This window comes from Gymnoscopelus microlampas (assembly GCF_963454915.1).
Source record: "Gymnoscopelus microlampas genome assembly, chromosome: 8".
NCBI lineage: Eukaryota > Metazoa > Chordata > Actinopteri > Myctophiformes > Myctophidae > Gymnoscopelus > Gymnoscopelus microlampas.
In genome coordinates, this window is record NC_139945.1 from 8,164,381 (window position 1) to 8,185,874 (window position 21,494).

A 21,494-nucleotide genomic window follows, 5' to 3' on the forward strand; every position below is an offset into this window, starting at 1 on the left:
CATGCAAGTGACAAACACGAAACAAACACGAAACCTAACAGACAAACAGACAAACACGCAAACACGCACACATCCAGTTTGCCAATTGTATATAGATAGATGTACACAAAATCTTTTGAAGAAGGCCCAAATGTACAGTATGTAGGGCTGAGGCTGATGTTTTGTAAAAAAGTATTAAAATCTACAAAGTAACTAGTAACTAAAGTTTTCAAATAATTGTAGTGGAGTAAAAGTACAATATTTGCCTCTGAGATGTAGCGGTAGTAGAAGTAAAAGTACTGAAAATTGGAAACACTCAAGTAAAGTAAAAAATACCTAAACATTTTTAGTACTTGAGTAAATGTACTTCGTTACTTTACACCACATGCTCTTTAGCTCCTGAGCCACCGCCGCCGCCCACCATGTCCTGCATGTGCAGGAGGAGGCAGGAGGAGGCAGGAGGAGTCACTGTCATTATGGTGAGAGGCGAGCAGGAGCAGGACCAGGTGACACAGGGAGGAGAGGACAGGATAATACCAATGCATCTCTGGGTGTTAGCGGTGGATGTGGAGGACCCGTGTTGTGGATGGAGCTTTCTGTGTCAGCAGTGCAGTGATTAAGCTCCCTGGGAGGACACAGTGTGTGCACCTTCAAGGTCAGTTGCCTTCATCGCATTCCACATATGTGTGTATATAATGTGACAGAGACAACACAAAATAAAAAAGTTTGCAGCCTAACCCATTGAGACTTGAAGCCGATTACATGTCTCCTAAATCTCAACAGTTTTCTGAAAAACCTATATTTCTATATCAGTGGTGGTCAATCTTTTTCACGTCAAGGACCCCCAAAATTATATGTATTTGGCCACGGACCCCCATCAAAATATTTTGTTCCAGGGACCCCCCCCCCCCCCCGAAGCAAAGATTTGAGTTAAAAATGTTCGCTTTAAAAATATTTATATTCAAAGATTTGCACACATTTTCACGATTTTTCAAAAATAGCAGATCTACAAGCTCGTAGCGCGGCACTCGGTGCCGGGCTACGAGCTTGTATATCTGCTATTTTTGAATAGCCCAAAGTGTAACATAATGCGTTTTAGCTCAAATCTAAAAATGACACAGTTCCAGGTCTTAATGGGCTAATACAGCACCTCTGTGTTGAGAAATGCTGATATTTGGAGAAACTGTTTTCTTAACCAGTCAGATACAATAATATTCATTAGATTTTTTTAATTTCATTTCTGTTTATAGAAATACTTTCATGATTAGACTGACTGACTCGTGATTAGAATGTATGCATTACGGGGAGCTTGCTTTAAAAAAAATATATATATATTCATAATATCAAAGGAAAGCTGATAAAGGTTAGAACTGCAGGCTTATCAGATAATTGTGTTAAAAGAGTTCAGCGTGTCTTAATGAATGAAATGATAAAACTAAACTGTGATGTACAGTACAGATCATATCTATCCTATTCACTAACACTGTAGCTGTACTGTAAGTTTTGTAATCCGACAGGTGTTGTTGTATGTGTTTATTTTTTTCCTCTCTTGTTTTTATGATGGAAGGAAGGAAGGAAGGAAGGATGGATGGACATGGATAATGTCCGTATAATAATCATAATAATCATAATAATAATAATATAGATGTCTGCATTCTTTCCTCTGATTCTTTGTGCGTGCGTGTGTCATATTCAGTGATGTAGATCAGTGGTTCTCAAACCTTTTCATGTCAAGGACCCCCAAAATGATATGTATTTGGCCCAGGGACCCCCTAGAAGCAAAGATTTGAGTTACAAATGTTCGCTTTAAATATATATATTCAAAGATTTGCACACATTTTCACGATTTTTCAAAAATAGCAGATCTACAAGCTTGTAGCGCTACGAGCTTGTAGATCTGCTATTTTTGAATAGCCAAAGTATAAAATATGGATAATGGGGTTAAAATGACTGTGACGCTTTATTAACTAATTTTGCTGGGGACCCCCTGGTATCCCCCTCAAGGACCCCTGGGGGTCCCCGGACCCCACTTTGAGATCCAATGATGCAGACAGGTGTAAGTAAAAATAGATGCAGACAGTAGATTAAGGCTCGACTTCATCAGCTTGTTGCTCGCTTGTTTCAAATCTGCTTAACGCCAATGATGATTGAATGAAAGGTCCATCGCCTGTCACCATCCATCAGCTGCTCATCCGGAAGCAATAGTATTACCCCGTTTACCATCCCCCATGGTTTAAACCATGTTATTCAAACACAATTACTGTGCAGGAAGCACTTTGCTATGTATTATTTTGACACTAAGTGATGAAGCACACAAGTGGTTCCAATAGTCACCATCATAGGTTAAGTGGATAGCCTGTTCAACAAATAGAGCTAAGATAAGATCACATAACATAACACTGTAACGTAACATAGCATAAGATGACACTGTACTAACCCAGGCTGTAAATTTGATATCGTTGCCGTGAGGCAGAAACCTTGTACTGTATCTCCACATTTCAGCTTTTTATGTTTTCGCGTAAATGAATGCCCTACAGCTAGCCTGACACTCATTCTGCATTTTCATTTCGTTTCACTCCATTATTCAGTCTGAAAGCCCTCTCATTGCAGCTCATTTATGAGATGGGGGCGTGGCCAAAGTGGGACTCTTTGGCGATTGGTTCATACTGGATTATCCCAATCCCGATTCGTCGTACAGATTTTCAACCGAGAAACACCCGCCTTCAACAGCGCCACCAGACCCCGAATGCGAGGCAAACGATTCAGGGGGTGGAGCCAGGCTAACGAGATGCTATAGCTATAGTAATGGCATCTTTGCATCTTGATGTCAATGTGTATAGTGCTGAAAGATCTAACTGCTGCTACAACATTGGTCGGCATTGTTCTATAGCCCTAAACCCAAAGTTGCCAATTATCAAGCAAAAAGATGAAAAGAAAGGATGAAAAACAATGCCACGTCCCGATATGAGAGAGAGAGAGAGAGAGAGAGAGCAGATGATAAGACGGTGGGAGGTGTCATAACCCCCAGTGTGTGTCATGATTTCGCGCACACCAGCTGTCAATTTAAAATTACTGCTTAAGAGGCTTGTCTAATTTGCCTTCTCATTCAGAGCAATAGACATTAATTACAAACCAGGGTCATATCATCTGCTCTCACAGTACATAGACAAAGATAGTGGGCCATTTTCGGTTATGAGTCTATCTCTGGCCAACCGTAATAGCCAAATACATATTTGTTGGCATTGTGTCTGGCTCACTCCCCTCCTAACGCCTACGTTTTCTAAATGTTCTAAATTACCTCCGATCACAGGACTTATTTTTCACTGTCATGTTGCCAAGGTCTGCACTGAGAGCATCATTGGACAGCTGGTCTCTCTGGGAGAATGTAAAGTGCCTGTGAACTTGAAGGGCAGTGAGGAGGACAACTGTCCCTGCTTTGCTTAGTCATTGTACACTACTTAACCCTGAGTCCTCCTTATTAATTGCACTGTGTTATTGCCAGTGGTGGACAGCAGGCCTACTGTCCCTTCAAATACGGTATTTTCTCTTATTTGGAAACTAAAGACGCGTCCCTTATTGCAGTGGTTCTCAAACCTTTTGATGTCAAGGACCCCCAAATTGACACTTATTACCCCACGGACCCCCATTTGAAAATATATGCCAGGGACCCCAATAAGAGAAGATTTTTACGGCTCTCCAGCAGTGATTCTCAACCATTTTAATGTCAAGGACCCCCAGTTTGACATGTATTAGGCTACGGACCCCCATTTAATGGCATTTATACCTCTGGGACCCGAATTTATTATTATTATGTTATTATTTATTATAAAATCAATGTTAATTTAACTCTGAGAGTGTACAAATGGGGTCCATTTGGTTCCATTTGTACACTCTCAGAGTTACAGACCCATAAGGGTCCATTTGGTTCCTATCCATCATTTAGCTGGGGACCCCCTGGAATAAGTCTAGACTTATATACCACTTTTTTTGTCTATATACCAAACCTCTTTTGCCAAAGAATAGGCGCCCGGCCTGCCCTGTCCCTCATTTGAATTTATTTTATTTAGCAACCCTAGTAGGCATACATTTACTTGAGCAAAAAAAAAACACTACATGATCTGCAGTCATCGGCACAGCATTCGTTTTTAACACATTAAAACCGAGGAAGCATCTGTGTCATTTTAGATCACACATGGGCAACTGGCAGCCCGGGGGCCACATGCGGCCCTCACCTTCACATAATGCGGCCCGCAGGTTCATATCGGAATACTGATATATTGATTTCAGCTGTTACAATTCCAAACACATTCATGACCCACTTTAATTACTTCAGTCTACATTATTAGTTTAATTACTTTTTATGTCCAATGTATTTGTATTTAAGTTCATAAGTATAACTAAATGCATTTGAAATTAAATAAAAATGTAACTTTTCAGGATTCCAATTAAAAAATACCAAAAAATAATTCAGTATTCCAATTCAAATTCCAAAATAGCAACAAGCTAGATCAGCTATTTTTGCTACTTTTGTGTGACATACTACAATGACAAAATACGGCATTAATTTACAAAAAAAGTATATGGAGATAAGAGGTTTCTGCCCGACAGCAACAATATGCAATGTGGCCCTCTGGGGTGAGTGTGGATATAATAGCGGCCCTCTCCATCATCAAAGTTGCCCACCCCTGTTTTAGATGTTACGTTGGCTATTCAAAAATAGCAGATCTACAAGCTCGCAGCATGGCACATTTGCACACATTTGAAAATGCGCGCAAATCTTTGAATATATATATATCTTTAAAGCGAACATGATTAACTCAAACCTTTGCTTATGGGGGTCCCTGGAACAAAATATTTGGAGATGGGGGGTCCACAACCAAATACATGTAATTTTGAGGGTCCTGGACATGATAAAGTTTGAGAACCACCACTATATTATAGCAACATAAGGTTTTCAGAAACTGATTTTTTTTTTTATCGCCCTCAGCTCATAATGGGTTTTAACTCAAACATGTCTACTTGTGTGCAGACCGAGAGCAGTGACGACAAATGCGCGATGCTTCGACACGCCAAGGCCAAATCCCAGAGGCAGGCTGCACGAGGACCTGGCTCTATGTTCTTTGCCCAGTCTTCCAGCCTCTCCGTGACAGAAGAACTGTTCCTGGAAGCCGCGGAGTACGGCAACGCTCCCGAAATGAAGAGGATGCTGGAGGACCTGGCCGATCTCGATGTCAACTGCGTGAACTACATGGGCCTCAACGCTCTGCAGCTGACGGTGGCCAACGAACACCTGGAGGTGACCAAGCTCTTACTGAGGAGGCCGAACCTCGCCAGGATAGGCGACGCCTTGCTCTTGTCCATCAGCAAAGGCTACGTCCGCATAGTGGAGGCCCTGCTGTGCCACGAGGCGTTCGCCGACGGTCAGAGGCTGATCGCCGGCCCCGGCCAGGCGGGGGCGACGCACGACGACTTCTTCGCCTACGACGAGGACGGCACGCGCTTCTCCCACGACATCACGCCGATCATCCTGGCCTCTCAGTGCCACGAGTACGAGATGGTTCACACGCTCCTGCTGAGGGGGGCCTGCATCCAAAGGCCCCACGACTACTTCTGCCAGTGCGGTACCTGCAGCGACCAGCAGAGGCAGGATTCTTTTAGCCATTCGCAGTCTCGTCTCAACGCCTACAAAGGCTTGGCCAGTCCGGCGTATCTGTCGCTGTCCCACAGGGACCCTGTGATGGCGGCCCTGGAGCTGAGCAATGAGCTGGCAGTGCTGGCCAACATCGAGAAAGAGTTCAAGGTAGGCGTATTAAAGGTTCCAGATTTTAACGGTTTTAGTTGTGTTCGGATTATTCCTCGCACGCACGCTGTCTTTTGATCTATATGCTGTCTTTTTTACAATGTTGTAATTAATGTAAATTAGTTGACACTAGACCAGTGATTCTCAAACTTTTTCATGTCAAGGACCCCCTAATTGACACTTATTACCCCGCGGACCCCCATTTGAATAGATATGCTAGGGACCCCCATAAGAGAAGATTTTTACGGCTCTATAGCAGTGATTCTCAATCATTTTAATTTCAAGGACCCCCAGTTTGACATGCATTAGGCTACGGACCCCCATTTAATGACATTTATATATCTGGGACCCCAATTCATATTGTAAAATCAATGTTAATCTAACTCTGAGAGTGTCCAAATGGAACCAAATGGACCCGTTAGGGTCCATTTGGTTCCATTTGTACACTCTCAGAGTTACAGACCCATAAGGGTCCATTTGGTTCCTGTCCATCATTTAGCTGGGGACACCCTGGAACCCCCTCAAGTACCCCTGGGGGTCCCCGGACCCCACTTTGAGAACCAACGCACTAGACCATACACGGTGAAGTGCGCAGGCGAAAGTAGTTGCAAGCGTGGGGTTATTGCGCGGCCTGTCGCACGTCCCCCCCCGTGCGTCCCGTCGCGCCGCCCCCTCCTCCCCGTGCGTTCCGTCAGATGGTAAAGGTCAATGGCTGTGTACAAATGCAGATCAATAGCTGCAGCCACTGAGGAGGACCGGGCACACATTTTTTCTCTCACATTTTTTGCTCTCACCACGGTCGGTCGACTACAGAGGTTTGTCAAATTATAGGAGGATTATTTTTTTTTATAAGAGTGATGCAAAGCACAACCAGGGCACACTGGTGACATCATTGCTGTGAGACTTGGCATGAGGTTCAGTGTCGGCGGTAGTGTACTCACTGTAGTTATAGTGTATATATATATTTTCTCAACAATATGTTTATTTATTTGTCCTTTCTTTTCACAAAATATTTCAACATTATATTACAAACACAACAGAAAACAAAATGGACAATTACATTAAAACATTACAAGACAATCAATGAAAAAACAAAAACAAAAGAAAAACACACATTGACATCAGCACTACTCCTCTCCAGATTCTTCCATTAAATGCGGCAGATTATTGTTTTCCATGTACTAGTTATAGTATAATTTAGTGTCCCAAATGCTATCTAATTAGCCCTGTATATACGCCAACTCGGGGCCGGCCCCTGGCATAAGCAGTCCACGGCCGGTTGCTTAGGGCTACAGCCACTAGGGTGAGCCTGTCATAGTCACAGAAATATATCAATAATAATATCAATAAGACTAATTTAGAAACCTGTGAACATTCCCACCTCAGAAGATCACACTTCTTGAGAAAGCTTGGCCTGGACAGAGGGAAGGAACTGAGGAGATGACTCATAGGGGAGTAAATTGTGCGTCACACTGTGATAGTGTGGTTCAGAAGAGGAGCAGCCATGTGTCATCTGATGCACTCTTCTATGCTTTCTGCAGGAGCAGGAAGAAAGGCCAAACTCGCATGCAATCAAAAAGTGTGATCTGTGTTCTAACTGAATGTTCACAACATTCTCAATTAGCCTGAACCCTTACTGTGACTGTGACAGTGACAGACTGTGACACAAATGACAGGTGAGAATTATCTGGCTGGTCTCAAACTGCCAGTGTTGGACAGTCACAGTACGTACACTTGAGTACAGTACTTAAATACATGTTTGGAGTATCAACAGCTGATACTATACTTAAAGGGATATTTCACTTTCAAAGTAAAAAAAAGTAATAGAAAAAATAGAGAGGATTGGGGGTTGACCTTTACCTAACTTGACAATATGGGGGGTTAATTCAACTGTTTGACTTACAGAATGATTACAAGAGACTGTCCATGCAGTGTAAAGACTTTGTGGTGGGACTGCTGGACTTGTGCCGTAACACAGAGGAGGTGGAGGCCATCCTGAACGGTGACACTGAAGCATGGGAGAAAGACTGTGCACCCTCAGACAGACAAAGCCTCATCAGGCTGAAGCTGGCCATCAAATATGAGCTGAAAAAGGTAAAGGGATATTATACTATTTTAATTATACATTTGAAAATCAAAAAGGACAATTATATATATATATAAATTGGTTGTATGGATGCTGACAAGAAAACACATGTCTACAACATGCGTGTCAGATATTATGTCACTGTAGTTGGACGGGCGGATGTAGTCCCAGGTCTAAGCAGTCTTTTGATCTACATTACAATGTTGTAATTAATGTCAATTAGTCGACATATTTTTTTTAATAAGAGTGATGCAAAGCACAACCAGGGCACACTGGTGACATCATTGCCGTTTTTCTGTGAGACTCGGCACGAGGTTCAGCGTCTGTGGTTTCTGCAGGAGCAGGAAGAAAGGCCAAACTTGCATGCAATCAATACGTGTGATCCAAGAAGAAAACACATGTCGACAACATGTGTGTCACATATGTCACTGCAGTTAGACGGGCGGAAAATAATATGCATACATTAAATGAATTTGAGGTTAAATGTGAACAATATTGGCAATTGGATCATTAAATGTCTGTCTGTCACTTTTGCAAACTGAACTTCATCATTGTGTTTACCCACCCCCCACCACGCACGCACATCACTGCTAGTTTGTCGCACACCCCAACTGCCAGCAGCAGCTCCTCTCCATCTGGTACGAGAACCTGTCTGGACTGAGACAGCAGACCACAGCCATCAAGGTCCTCCTGGTTCTGTGTGTGGCCGTGGGTCTGCCCGTACTGTCCCTACTGTACCGCATAGCACCCAACTGTAAGGTTAGTGTGATGTACCGCATAGCACCCAACTGTAAGGTTAGTGTGATGTACCGCATAGCACCCAACTGTAAGGTTAGTGTGATGTACCACATAGCACCCAACTGTAAGGTTAGTGTGATGTACCACATAGCACCCAACTGTAAGGTTAGTGTGATGTACCACATAGCACCCAACTGTAAGGTTAGTGTGATGTACCACATAGCACCCAACTGTAAGGTTAGTGTGATGTACCGCATAGCACCCAACTGTAAGGTTAGTGTGATGTACCACATACCACCCAACTGTAAGGTTAGTGTGATGTACCGCATACAGTACCACCCAACTGTAAGGTTAGTGTGATGTACAGTACCACATAGCACCCAACTGTAAGGTTAGTGTGATGTACCACATAGCACCCAACTGTAAGGTTAGTGTGATGTACCACATACAGTACCACCCAACTGTAAGGTTAGTAGAATGTACCACATAGCACCCAACTGTAAGGTTAGTAGAATGTACCACATAGCACCCAACTGTAAGGTTTCTACCCGGGTTCTATGTTCCCTGCTTACAATAACCCTAAGGTAAGCGGGGAACATCAGCAGAAGCGTAGGGGCGCATTTTGCCCACCCTAAATGTTAATCCAGTCTACGCGACTGCATAGAACAGGGGCAACATAGGGATGACCCCGATGTACCGCACAGCACCCAACAGTAAGGTTAGTGGAATGTTGAAGATAGCAGACCTAGCAGCAGCTCATAATGTGTCGCATGTGTGACACGTTGTCGGGCTTAAAGCGGTTTCGTCTGGTCGTGAATCTTTGGTCTGAGCTAAGTTTAATTATTTTTTGCTCTTTGGCCCATCCCTCCTCTCAGATAGGTAAAATCATGCGAGGACCCTTCCTGAAGTTCGTGGTCCACGCGGCGTCGTTCATGATGTTCCTGTGCCTGCTGGTCCTGAACGCCGCCGACCGCTTTGACGGAGCGCCGCTGCTGCCCAACATGACCAGCCACGATTACCCAGCGCAGCTGTTCCGCATGAAGACCACCGCCTTCACCTGGACGGAGATCCTTATCATATCCTGGGTCATAGGTCATATAATGTGTAAACCTGTGTGGTTCCCCAACCTTTTTTTGTGGATCAGGGCCCACTTTGAAAATCTCGAAAAGCATTTATCGTCTACTCGTCGCTTTTGTGAGCACCCCAGACAGTTTTTAAGTTGCTTGATTCAGTATTTATATATTTGATATTAATTTAATCAGCCCCCTTCCTATATAAACCCTTTGTAACTTCAAACTCAATTTGAATGATAGATTCATTGAGAACAACTACTTTTTTCATATATTTTTTATAATTTTTGGGGAAAATGAAAATAATAAGAGACGGTAAAACAAAATATAAAATTGATGAAAAAACAAATCAATTTTTCCCCCCCTCCTCACGTATTAGGAGAGCAGTATGAGTACTCTATGAGTACAGTATGAGTACATTTTGAATATGGGATTTCTACTTTTATCTTTGATCTATTATTGCAGTATTGATACTTTTACTTAAGTAAGAAAAATGTACTTTTCCCACCACTGCTTATATGGTTCCTTCACAGTTGTACTGGAATGAACCATCTGAGAATCCATGGTCAATGCCCTTGCAAATGAGGAGCAATAATTCTCCAGTCCCTTCAATAACTTTGATGCCAAAAAATCACCCACAGATTAATAAAGGTGTGATCAGCAACAACACCAGCTCAGTAAATGATAAGGAATTATATTGGTGGGAAGGTGCGATATACGCACAATCCTACTGAAAGTATGCATCTTCATGTGGAAAGAGAGCAGAGAGCGGACGCCATTCTCATGTGATTCTTGTTCTTGTTACAGGGAAGATATGGGCAGGCTGTAAGAACATCTGGTCTCAGGATATCCGGGAGTATCTCTCGGAACCGTGGAACCTGCTCGATTTTGGCATCCAGGCTATTTTTGTGACTTCCTTCATGGCCAGACTGATGGCCTTCTGGCACGCACACGCAGCCCAGTGTTATGTTGACCAGTACTACACTGACCTATCCAACATCACCTTGCCATCTCACATCCAATACTTTCAGCTGGGTGAGTCCAGAGTTCAGCCTTTCATCCATTCATAGCCTGGGGCAGCGGTGGCCTAAAGGTTAGAGGAGCACATGTGGAACCGAAAGGTTCCCAGTTCGATATCCCACGGAAAAGATCTGGGTAGGGGAAGTGAATGGCCACCACCCCACCCCCCAACACCATGGCAAAAGCTTATTTTTGTTGTTGTTGCTAGATTAATAATTCTACAACTGTCAATTTGAAGGTGGGGAGATACTGCAACAGAACGTCTTCAAAATTGTTCAAAAAAATGTCCTAACATTTGAAAAAATACCCGATCTACAAGCAACATTTCTTGTAGATGGGCTATTTTTGAAAATATTTGTATATAGTTTAACCCATTAAGACTTAAGGCCAATTCTACAAATATCTTCTAAATCCTAACAGCTTTATGAAAAAAACCTATATTGCTATATCAGTGGTGCTCAAACCTTCATGTCAAGGACCCTGCCGCGGACCCCCATCTGAAAATATTTTGTTCCAGGGACCCCCAAAAGCAAAGAGTTTAGTTAAAAATGTTAGCTTTAAAAAATATATATATATTCAAAAATCTTCAATGTCATGAGCTATTTTTTAATAGCCAAAGAACAAAGATGTCTCGCTATTAATGGGTTCATTCATTAATTTATTCATGTATTCATGTTTTCATGTATTCATTCATAATATTCATTCATAATATTCACCATAATATTCATTATATTCATTCATTCATTCATGCATTCATTCATTCCATGTGTTTCAGCCCGCATCAACTGGATGCCGTCGGATCCTCAGCTCATCTCGGAGGGCCTTTACGCTGTGGCCGTCGTGCTTAGCTTCTCTCGCATCGCCTACATCCTTCCGGCCAACGAGAGCTTCGGCCCGCTGCAGATCTCGCTGGGGAGGACCGTCAAGGACCTACTCAAGTTCATGGTGATCTTCATCACGGTGTTTGTGGCCTTCATGATCGGCATGTTCAACCTGTACTCCTACTATCTGGGAGCCAAGTACAACGATGCCTTCACGACGTAAGTGCTCTCGAATGCAAAGAATACGCTTTCAAATCGAGTGGTAATTTAACTAATCCAAATGGAACAATTTACGAGAAAGAATCACCATGGAAACAGCGGTTGTAAACTCGGAGTAGAATTGAAAATTATTGTGTCAATGTGCTATATTTAATAAGCTGTATCAGCATTTGGTTGTTGTTGTGAAAGCAACGCTGTCTCGTTTAAAAACGTCCAAAAAGACTGTCCTATACCTAGGCTGTTCAACTTCAACCTCAACTTTTACTTTTGGTACTTTAAGTATATTTTAATGCTAATACTTTTGTACTTTTACTTGTAACAGAGTGTTTCTACATTGATCATCATTCTATATTGATACTTTTACTTCAGTAAAAACATGTTGTACTTTTTCCACCACCGTCTGTTGTATATAAAGCACAGAGTTCTCTCTGTGAGAGGTGCTATACAAATACAATTGACTTACTTACATACACATACTTATTTACTTACTTACTTACTAAATTCATGCACTGTGTAATGGCAAAATAATCATACACCTGGCAATGCAGTGCCCAGTGCAGCAATGTAGGTGCAAGGAACGTTTGTAAAAGGTTATTTCACATCAATGCCTTGAGGGATATTCAATCAATAATCAAAATAGCAAATGGGTTTCATCTGATGGGGGTCATTTCTTGTCACCCTTTCCCAACAGGGTTGAAGAAAGCTTCAAAACGTTGTTTTGGGCCATATTTGGCTTGTCCGAAGTGAAGTCAGTGGTCCTGAAAACGGACCACAAGTTCATAGAAAATATCGGCTATGTTCTGTATGGAGTGTACAACATCATCATGGTCATAGTCCTGCTGAACATGCTCATTGCCATGTTCAACAGCTCCTTCCAGGAGATTGAGGTAGGATCTTTATTTACCCTTCACCAACACAATAAGTTCATACATGTATGTAGGGGATCTCCTAGGGGTGTGTGTGTGTGCGTTTGCGTGTGCGTGTGCGTGTGCGTGTGTGTGTGTGTGTGTGTGTGTTTGTGCGTGTGTGTGTGTGTGTGTAGTATTCAGAGCTGCTGGAATGATTTCAAGATATATATATTTTAAAATCATTGGCCGACCATTTGGAACGATGCCTGCTGGGAACGCATGCATTTATACAGTAGATATATAGATAGATAGATAGACTAGGCGGATGCCCATGCCCCTCCAGATATGCAATACTCGTTGTACCCGTTATCCAAGTACCCGTTGTACCCATTAGTACTTCGAGGCCAGTGTGTGCCATCAGTACTATGATGTCATATCGATTACATCAGGGATCTCCATACATGGGCATAAAAGGGACAGAGTAAAATGTATGACACAAGGATCCCCATAAACAGATCAGTGTTTTTTTGGAGAACCACTGATCTGGGCGACTTCACACCCACTGATCTGAGCGACTTCACACCCACTGATCTGAGCGACTTCACACCCACTGATCTGAGCGACTTCACACCGGGCACCGCATGGCGAGTTTGAAAGTCGATCGGTCGGGCAGCTCTCGAGATGTGTGAAGGACAGACATGCATGCACACACGAAGAGATTTTGCTCATTTATAGTACTAGAGGCCCAACCATATGTCTGAGTTATAGTGTCAAGGGCTCTGTTGTAGCCGTCTGTCTGTGTCCCTTTTGGACATACAGCGAAATGTTGTTTAGTTCATCCATAACAACAGCATCAGCAACAAAGAGAAAAAAGGATAAATATAAAATATGAAATATAAAACACTGCTCGAGCAATAAAACCCTTAGTCTGTTCAATAGGTCAGTCAGTTCAGTCCATAGTCACCTGTCAAAATTCATAAGAAGGACATCCGTAATGCATATAGTAGAGAAATAAATTAAGATAAGATAAAATGTATAATATATAAAATAGACAATAACAACTCACACAAATTGTTCATGTGCGTGTGCGTGTGCGTGCATGTGGTTGCGCGCGCGCATGCAAGTCCAGCAGCACTTTCACAACCTTTGGAAAGAAACTGTTTGACAGCCTGTTGGTTTTGGCCTTGATGACCTTCAGCCTGCCCGAGGGGAGGGTCTGAAACAGGTGGTGTCCAGGATGTGAGGGGTCCCTAAAGATCTTTAAGGCCCTGTTTTGGAGACGGTTTGAGTGAATGTCACTCAGGCGTGGAAGCGGAGAACCAATAATCCACTGCGCCGTTTTAGTCACCCGCTGCAGATCCTTCCTCTCTGCATCAGTGCAGCTGGAATACCAGACTGTGCAGGCATAAGTCAGGATACTCTCGATGGTAGAACGGTAAAAGTTGATGAGCAGGTTTTGTGGAAGTCCACTGCGCTTCAGTTTCCTCTTTCTGGGCCTTTTTGACCAGATTTGAGGTATTGAGGCTCCAGGTCAAGTCCTCCGAAATGTGCACGCCGAGGAATTTAAAACTGGAGACCCTCTCAACCTCCTCCCCCCCCCGATGCCAAGACAGCTGTGACTGGGTTTTTCCCTCCTGCATATATGGAGATCTCTGATTCTGTCCGTCTACCCCTGTCCTTTTACGCCCATATATGGAGATGTCTATTTCTGTCTGTCTACCTCATAGAGTCACAAATAATACAGAGGGCACCGGAAATCCCCTCCCATCCACTTGCATTGAGTTGCTCAACCAGCGCATACTCCTAAATCACCCCTTCTTCCGGGTTGGTAAATGTGACGGGCGGGGCCTATTAAGGGCTCCTGTGACACATTGTGTGTCCCGGAGGTGACGCGTTTTCACCTCCATACGCAACCCTTGCGCAACCCTGTGCGCAAGCTCGTGAGTCGAGCCCATTGGTCGAAACCTTTTTCACTCGTTCGTGACAGTGGCCCCAGGCTAGCCTGGTTCCAGACCACAGACCCCGCCCACTCTCTGAGTGGACTGCCTCTTGGTCTGGTGTTGTAAATGTGAACCTAGGATTCATTCGGTTCAAAATGTATTGTCCAATGAGAGTCGGAGGTGGGGGTAGGGATCCCTTAGGATTGGTTTAGGGAAATTCTAATCCCCTCCCCCTTGTAATCGCCTACCCTACACTGGAGCCAATGTCAGACTGAAGCTTCAGTCTGATAATCAGGCTAGCCCCAGGCCGTTTTAAGGTGCAGTACCTATGAATGGCCAGCATGTCCAATGCGCTTCAATGCAACCTCTGGGTTCTGGGGGCTTGGTCTACCTGTGTCTCTTTTATGCCCATATATGGAGATGTCTATTTCTGTCTGTCTACTTATGTCCCTTGTATGCCCATATATGGAGATCCCTGGTGTCATCAGTATATGCCCATATATGGGCATGACCCCTTTTGGTCCCATATATGGAGCTGAGTGATTTGTTTGCGCCTGATGCCATGACGACACATTGAGGTTAGACAAAAAACTCCATATTTGGGCGTAGCTGCATTGGGAACATCAGAGGTCCGACTTCATGCTTGGGTAAACTCCATATTTGGACATGGATGACTCACTGTGACCTCACTGAGTACACAAACAGTATACAAGCCGAACAGTAGAAAAGCCGAACAGTATAAAAGCAGTCGAACTTCAGATTCCACAACGCACTGAAGAATCTCTAACTGTTGAATTCACAACTCAATCTTGAACCTTTCAACTCCCATCAGAGCATTTCCTGTATCTTAAAAGGGCCTTCACGGTACCCGCTTGGTGCAAACAAGGATCATCCAGACTTATACACCAGACTCTTGCTGTCTGTCACTGACACAACCTGTCTAACTATGTCTGATGTGGAGATGTACCCCGTGGTACCCCAACCCAAAGGCCAGCACATAATTGACCCTTCAACCGTTGCCCCGGTGCCCTGGGCAATGATCCCCTCCACACCGATGGAAGGATGCGCCCGCAACGGCGATGATGATGATGATGAAGACGGCGACAGGGAGATCACCCTGAGGTTCCGCTGCCGTTCCGTCCTGCACAGGCTCACAGTGCTGTCTTCTGCACCACTAAGTAAGGTGGTGGAAGAGCTGTCCGTCAAGCTCAAAGTCCCGCCTTCACTTGTCCTGTTGCTGTGGAAGGAAAGAGAACTTCCCACTGACTCCACGGCCAATGAGCTCGGCCTCAGCTTCGCTGACATCATAGACTGTCTCGTCCTGAATGAGAAGGACGAGGGCTTCAAGGACGAGGGCTTCATTGGCGTCAGAATCCAGCACTTATGGCTTTCCGCGGGCGCAGACGCTTCTCATGCACGCACGCTTCGCGAGCTTAAAGCACTTCGCGCGCGCGGGCCTACATGAGTATCTCTTTCGGCTCCCCCACGAATACACGAACCTAGGCGCCGGTGACACACACACGCACGCACACACACACACACACACACACACACACACACACATGTTGTGCATTTATACAATAGATATCATAGACTAGGTGCGGCTTTAGCGATATTTTTTGGAGAACCACTGATCTGAGCGACTTCCCACCGGGCACTGCATGGCGAGTTTGAAAGTCGATTGGTCGGGCAGCTCTCGAGATGCGTGAAGGACAGACACGCATGCACACACGGAGAGATTTAGCTCATTTATAGTAGAGGCCCAACCATATGTCTGAGTTATAGTGTCAGGGGCTCTGTCAGAGTGTCTGTTGTAGCCGTCTGTCTGTGTCCCTTTTGTGCACATATATGGAGATGTCTGTTTCTGTCTGTCTACCTGTGTCCCTTTTATGCCCACATATGGAGATGTCTGTTTCTCTCTTTCTACCTCCGGGATGGGCAACTGGCGGCCCGCGGGCCGCATGCGGCCCTCACCGTCACTCAATGCGGCCCCAGGCGAATATCCCCCCCCCAAAAAATAAAATAAATAAAAATCATGTTAATTTCAAATGTGTTCATAAAAAAAGAAGTATTTTGTTTTGCACTTTCGAAATCACAAAGAAAAACAAAGTAATCTAAACATATCCGACATGGTGAACGATTGCCTTCAGCTGTTCCAAACATTCAACTTTCCATCATCCATTTGAATTACAACAGTTCAGCAGTAGAGCGAACTGGATCGTTTATTTTAATAGAAGCCTTATTAATTATAATTCTGGTGTTCATTTTAAAAATAGCAAAAGTAGCAGATCTGCAAGCTCGAAACGTGTCGCTTCGTGACACGTTTCGAGCATGTAGATCTGCTTACTTTTGATGCATTTGTGTGTGACACTATAGTACACTTCAATCAATGAACACGAAAAGTTAAAATATGGAGATAGGAGGTTTCTGCCCGACAGCAACGATATATTATTCTACTTCCATTCTATTCTCCCCTCTGTCTCTGTGACAGGACGATGCAGACGTCGAGTGGAAGTTTGCCAGAGCTAAGCTGTGGTTCTCGTACTTTGAACGCGGCGGAACACTGCCCGTGCCATTCAACCTCATACCGAGTCCCTGGGCTCTCGTTGGCCTCCTCCTGAGGACCAGGAGCCTCATCTGTGAGCTGCCACCGAGCAGCCGCAGTGACACGCCCGATGACACGGAGCTTAATAAGGTGAGATCGTTAGCGTCGCGGCGCAGTGCTAACTCCTCGTGTCAATTTAGCTTTGAGAGTGTAGGAATCAGTGGTGGGAAAAAGTACTCAGATTCTTCACTTAAGTAAAAGTACCAATACTGCAATATAAAAATACTCTTGTTACAAGTAAAAGTCCAGAATTAAAAATGTACTTGAGTAAAAGCACAAACGTATTGGCATCAAAATGTACTTAGAGTACCAAAAGTAAAAGTACTAAATATTTGAAAATAGCAGATCTACAAGCTCACAGCTTGTAGATCGGCTATTTTCAAATAGCCTATGTATAAGATAGGTTTAAATTGGTTAATGTATGTTTCATTATATCATAATGTATATCTGGAAAGTAACTAGCAACTAAAGTTTTCAAGTAAATGTAGTGGAGTAAAAGTACAATATTTGCCTCTGAGATGATTAGTGGAGTAGAAGTATTGGAAATTGGAAATACTCAAGTAAAGTACAAATACCTCAAAATTGCACTTAAGTACAGTACTTAAGTAAATGTACTTAAGCACCAGCCAGTCTGCTGCTGCGTTTATTTTACCAGTTGGTAAAATACCAGACGAATGCAATCAATTCAGTCCCTGTTGTTCTGAGTGCTCAATTGTTTCCTTGAGCACTTACCTGCTGTAGGCTGACTAGAGTTCATGCTGCTTACTTTGATCTTTGCACTTTGTAAGTTCTCTGGATAAATACCCAAACTGTGAATTGCAGTCCCCAGGATCTAATCGCAGATCCACTGCTTGCCACTACATGGCAGCATTGAGCCACTGCATGACTCAATGCTAAATAAGTCCAGTCCAATATGTACAGGCTTCAGTGGTGGAAAAAGTACTCAAATTCTTAACTTAACAAGCAAGAGTCCAGAATTCCAAATGTACTTGAGTAAAAGTACAAAAGTCTTGGCATCAAAATGTACTTAAAGTACCAAAAGTAAAAGTGAAAAAATATTTGAAAATAGCCGATCTACAAGCTCACAACGCGTCGCGATGCGACGCGTTGTGAGCTTGTAGATCTGCTATTTTCAAATAGCCTAGGTATAAAATAGGGCTGAAGTGGTTAATGTATGTTTTATAATGTAATCATTTATATCTGAAAAGTAACTGGTAACTAAAGTTTTCAAATAATTGTAGTGGAGTAAAAGTACAATATTTGCCTCTGAGATGTAGTGGAGAAGTAAAAGTATTGGAAATTGGAAATACTCAAGTAAAGTACAAATACCTCAAAATTGTACTTAAGTGGAGTACTTAAGTAAATGTATTGAGTTACTTTCCACCACTGACAGGCTTACATCGGCCCATTGTGCCTCATTCATAGGCTTCAGTTTATTAATTCATTTATTTATTTGAACTTAAAATGTATCATTATTATTATAATTATTATTATTATTATTATTGTTACCCTTATTATGAATAATAATAATAATTCTAATATTGTCTCATCTTAGTTGAGTCAGCAAGAAGATACCAATGTCGGAGCATCAGCTTGTCCTTCATCTCATCACCAAGTAAATACATTTTTTTGTATAAAAGTCATATAGAGTTTAACCAATCTGTAAACTATGCTACATTACAGTATGTTACATTATATTTTCAGGGATTGTAGGCGTTTGCAGGCTGCTACCAATAGGCCAAGTTGATCATTTTATATTTGTGGAAGATGTTAAATTTAATTTCTTGTATCGGGCTGAAACATTTAAATATGGATATGACTGACGTCATGGATATGTCATACTCATAGGTGACAGACAAAAAAAAAAAAAAAGCAGACCAAGTAGGCCTACTGAGCCAAAGGTCAAGTTTACAAAGTATTGAGGGTTTAAGTTGTTAAATGTCTGAAATTACACATTTAACATGAATCTAATTTGTTGTGGGGGTCCCTGCTTTATCTCTCTCAGCTGAGGAGTCTTTGGCCTGAAAAAACGTTGAACACCCCTGCGCTATTAGATTAGCTTCTTTTGTATTTGGAGAGAAATGGAATCACCTCACCGTTGCAAATGATCTTTTATTGCTCCTAACAGAAGATCATGAATCGCCTCATAAAAAGATACATCATAAAAGCACAGACTGATAAGGACAATGCTGAAGTCAATGAAGGTAGGCTGAGCAATTTCTTTTCCTATTATAGCCCCTGGTTCTCAAAATGGGGCACAGGGACTCCCGGGGGTCCTTCAGGGGGTTCCACAGCAGAATTAGTAAAGGTTTAAACACTTAAGCCCCATTTAATTTTTCAGCTACTTGAAAGGAGCTGATCTAAAACTCACAACGCGTTGCAATGCGACATGAGCTTTTAGATTGCTATTTTCGAGAAAAATAAATGGTGACAGATCTTGACAAATGTTGACAAATCTTCTCCTATGGGGATCCCTGTCACATATCAATTTGTGGGTCCTTGACAAGCTTTGAGACTCACTGCATTCTAGGGTCACGCGATATGTATGCTTGATTTGATGTTTTTAATATTACAGGAGCACTTCACCCATTTTCAACATTTATCTTCATAGAATCGGTCCTCATATTGCTCATTATAAGACGGCACCATTTCTGTCTACTTGTTCTGTCTCAGAAGTGTGTTCTGTGGACAATAGGCTCTATGCACAGCAGCCATATTGGAAAGAAATTGGGCCTCTTCTTACTTCCTTCACAGGTGTTACCAATGGTACTAATGAAGACGCTGTTCCATTCTGGTCTGGGTGCTGATATTGTGCATGTTGGCTCACTAGAAACACTCCATTTATGGTAGGTGTGTAACTCAGAGAGTGTACAAATGGAACCAAATGGACCCTTACGGGTCCATTTGGTTCCATTTGTACACTCTCAGAGTTATGGGGGTCCTTGAAAATTAGACAACCACTATGCCACACTAAATGGAACAGAGCCTTAATTAGTATCATTGGTAACACCTGTGAAGGAAGTAAGGGGCCCAATTAATTCCCAATATGGCTGCTGTGCATAGAACATAGCCTATTCAGAAATACCAAGGACATAATTGATGGGGATTTCTAGCTAATAAAAACTACAAGCTTTGTCTTCTTGTAAAGTTAGCATGCTGAAATAGAAGCCATTGTTCTTGCATCAAAAAAAAGAAGTCTCGTTTAAATGTGTATACCAATTGATCTAAATCAATTGGTATACACATTTTCAACATGATCTAAATTAGCTATATGATGTAGGGCTTTCCTCCCCATTCATCATTCCATTAGTCTCTGAAATGCTGCAGAGGTTGTGCAGAAACATTTACTCCAGTGATGTCAGTGGAGTAAAATCCATGAACAAATATTGATTGGGAATTAGGTTGGCCATAGACCGTACGGGCATGGCAGCACATGGCAGTCTGGTGCTCAAAATAGGGATGGCAGTGTTAATGTGGGTAAGTTCATGTGTTGCTTAGTGCCGTGTCAAGGACCCCCAGATCAGTTTATATTAAACCGCTGATCCCCATTTGAAAAGAGTTTTTAATTGCCAGGGCACCCCTTTGGAAAGATGTTTATTAGATTAGATTTAGTACAGAATTCTACAACTGTCTGTACTGCATAGGTGTAGAAAGTGAAACCTGGGGTCTGAATCATTCTTATACATTCTCTCACTGGGCTGACTTCACTATAATAGTGAAATTAACCACTTTCAATGTGTTTAGGCCTGTAGGCAAACATGTCCAAAAGTAGCGGAAATAGGCTATGCACGATGAAACACATATTGAGCTTGTATTTTAAACATTTCTAACATTTAGAAAGAAAAATGCTGATCTATAAGCTCACTTGTGAGCTATTCTTTCTACTTTTGTGTGACACTGCAGAAAAACAAAGTATCAAAAACTAAAAGTTGCATTATGGAGATATAAGGTTTCTGCCCAACAGCATGCAATGCTATGTTTGTTTACTGTTTCACGTCCATGTTTCCTAGGTGAGCTGAAGGAGATCAAGCAGGATATATCGAGTTTACGCTACGAGCTCCTTGAAACCAAGAGCCACAACGACGAGGCCCTGACACGGCTCACCAGGCAACTGGAACAAGTCATGGGTGTGAAAGATCCAAACCTGAATTAAGATGCTGTTTCCTATTGTTCTTGTTTTTGTTCTCCCCTAAACATTTAGAGTAGGCCTAGCCAACCCGAGTGCCCTTGAATAGGCTCTATGCACAGCATCCATATTGGGCCAGAGCCAAGCAGCCCACAGTGACCCCTGGTTGCCCGCCCCTGTTGACCGAATAAAAACACAAACATTTATCCTTCACAGATTACATGACAGACACAAAGATATGA

At 42.8% G+C, this 21,494-nt stretch overlaps 1 protein-coding gene across 1 annotated transcript; it reads left to right on the forward strand.

Annotated features, from left to right (window-relative positions):
- Positions 1-5,035: 5,035 nt before the first annotated feature.
- On the forward strand, positions 5,036-21,279 carry trpc6b (transient receptor potential cation channel, subfamily C, member 6b; the record flags this gene model as incomplete). Its single annotated transcript, XM_084064064.1, has 11 exons — positions 5,036-5,779; positions 7,685-7,873; positions 8,460-8,628; positions 9,483-9,695; positions 10,481-10,708; positions 11,469-11,733; positions 12,425-12,620; positions 17,013-17,216; positions 18,682-18,741; positions 19,255-19,330; positions 21,137-21,279. The coding sequence occupies 11 exons, from the start codon at positions 5,036-5,038 to the stop codon at positions 21,277-21,279; spliced, it is 2,487 nt and encodes an 828-aa protein (XP_083920190.1).
- Between the last annotated feature and the right edge of the window lie 215 nt (positions 21,280-21,494).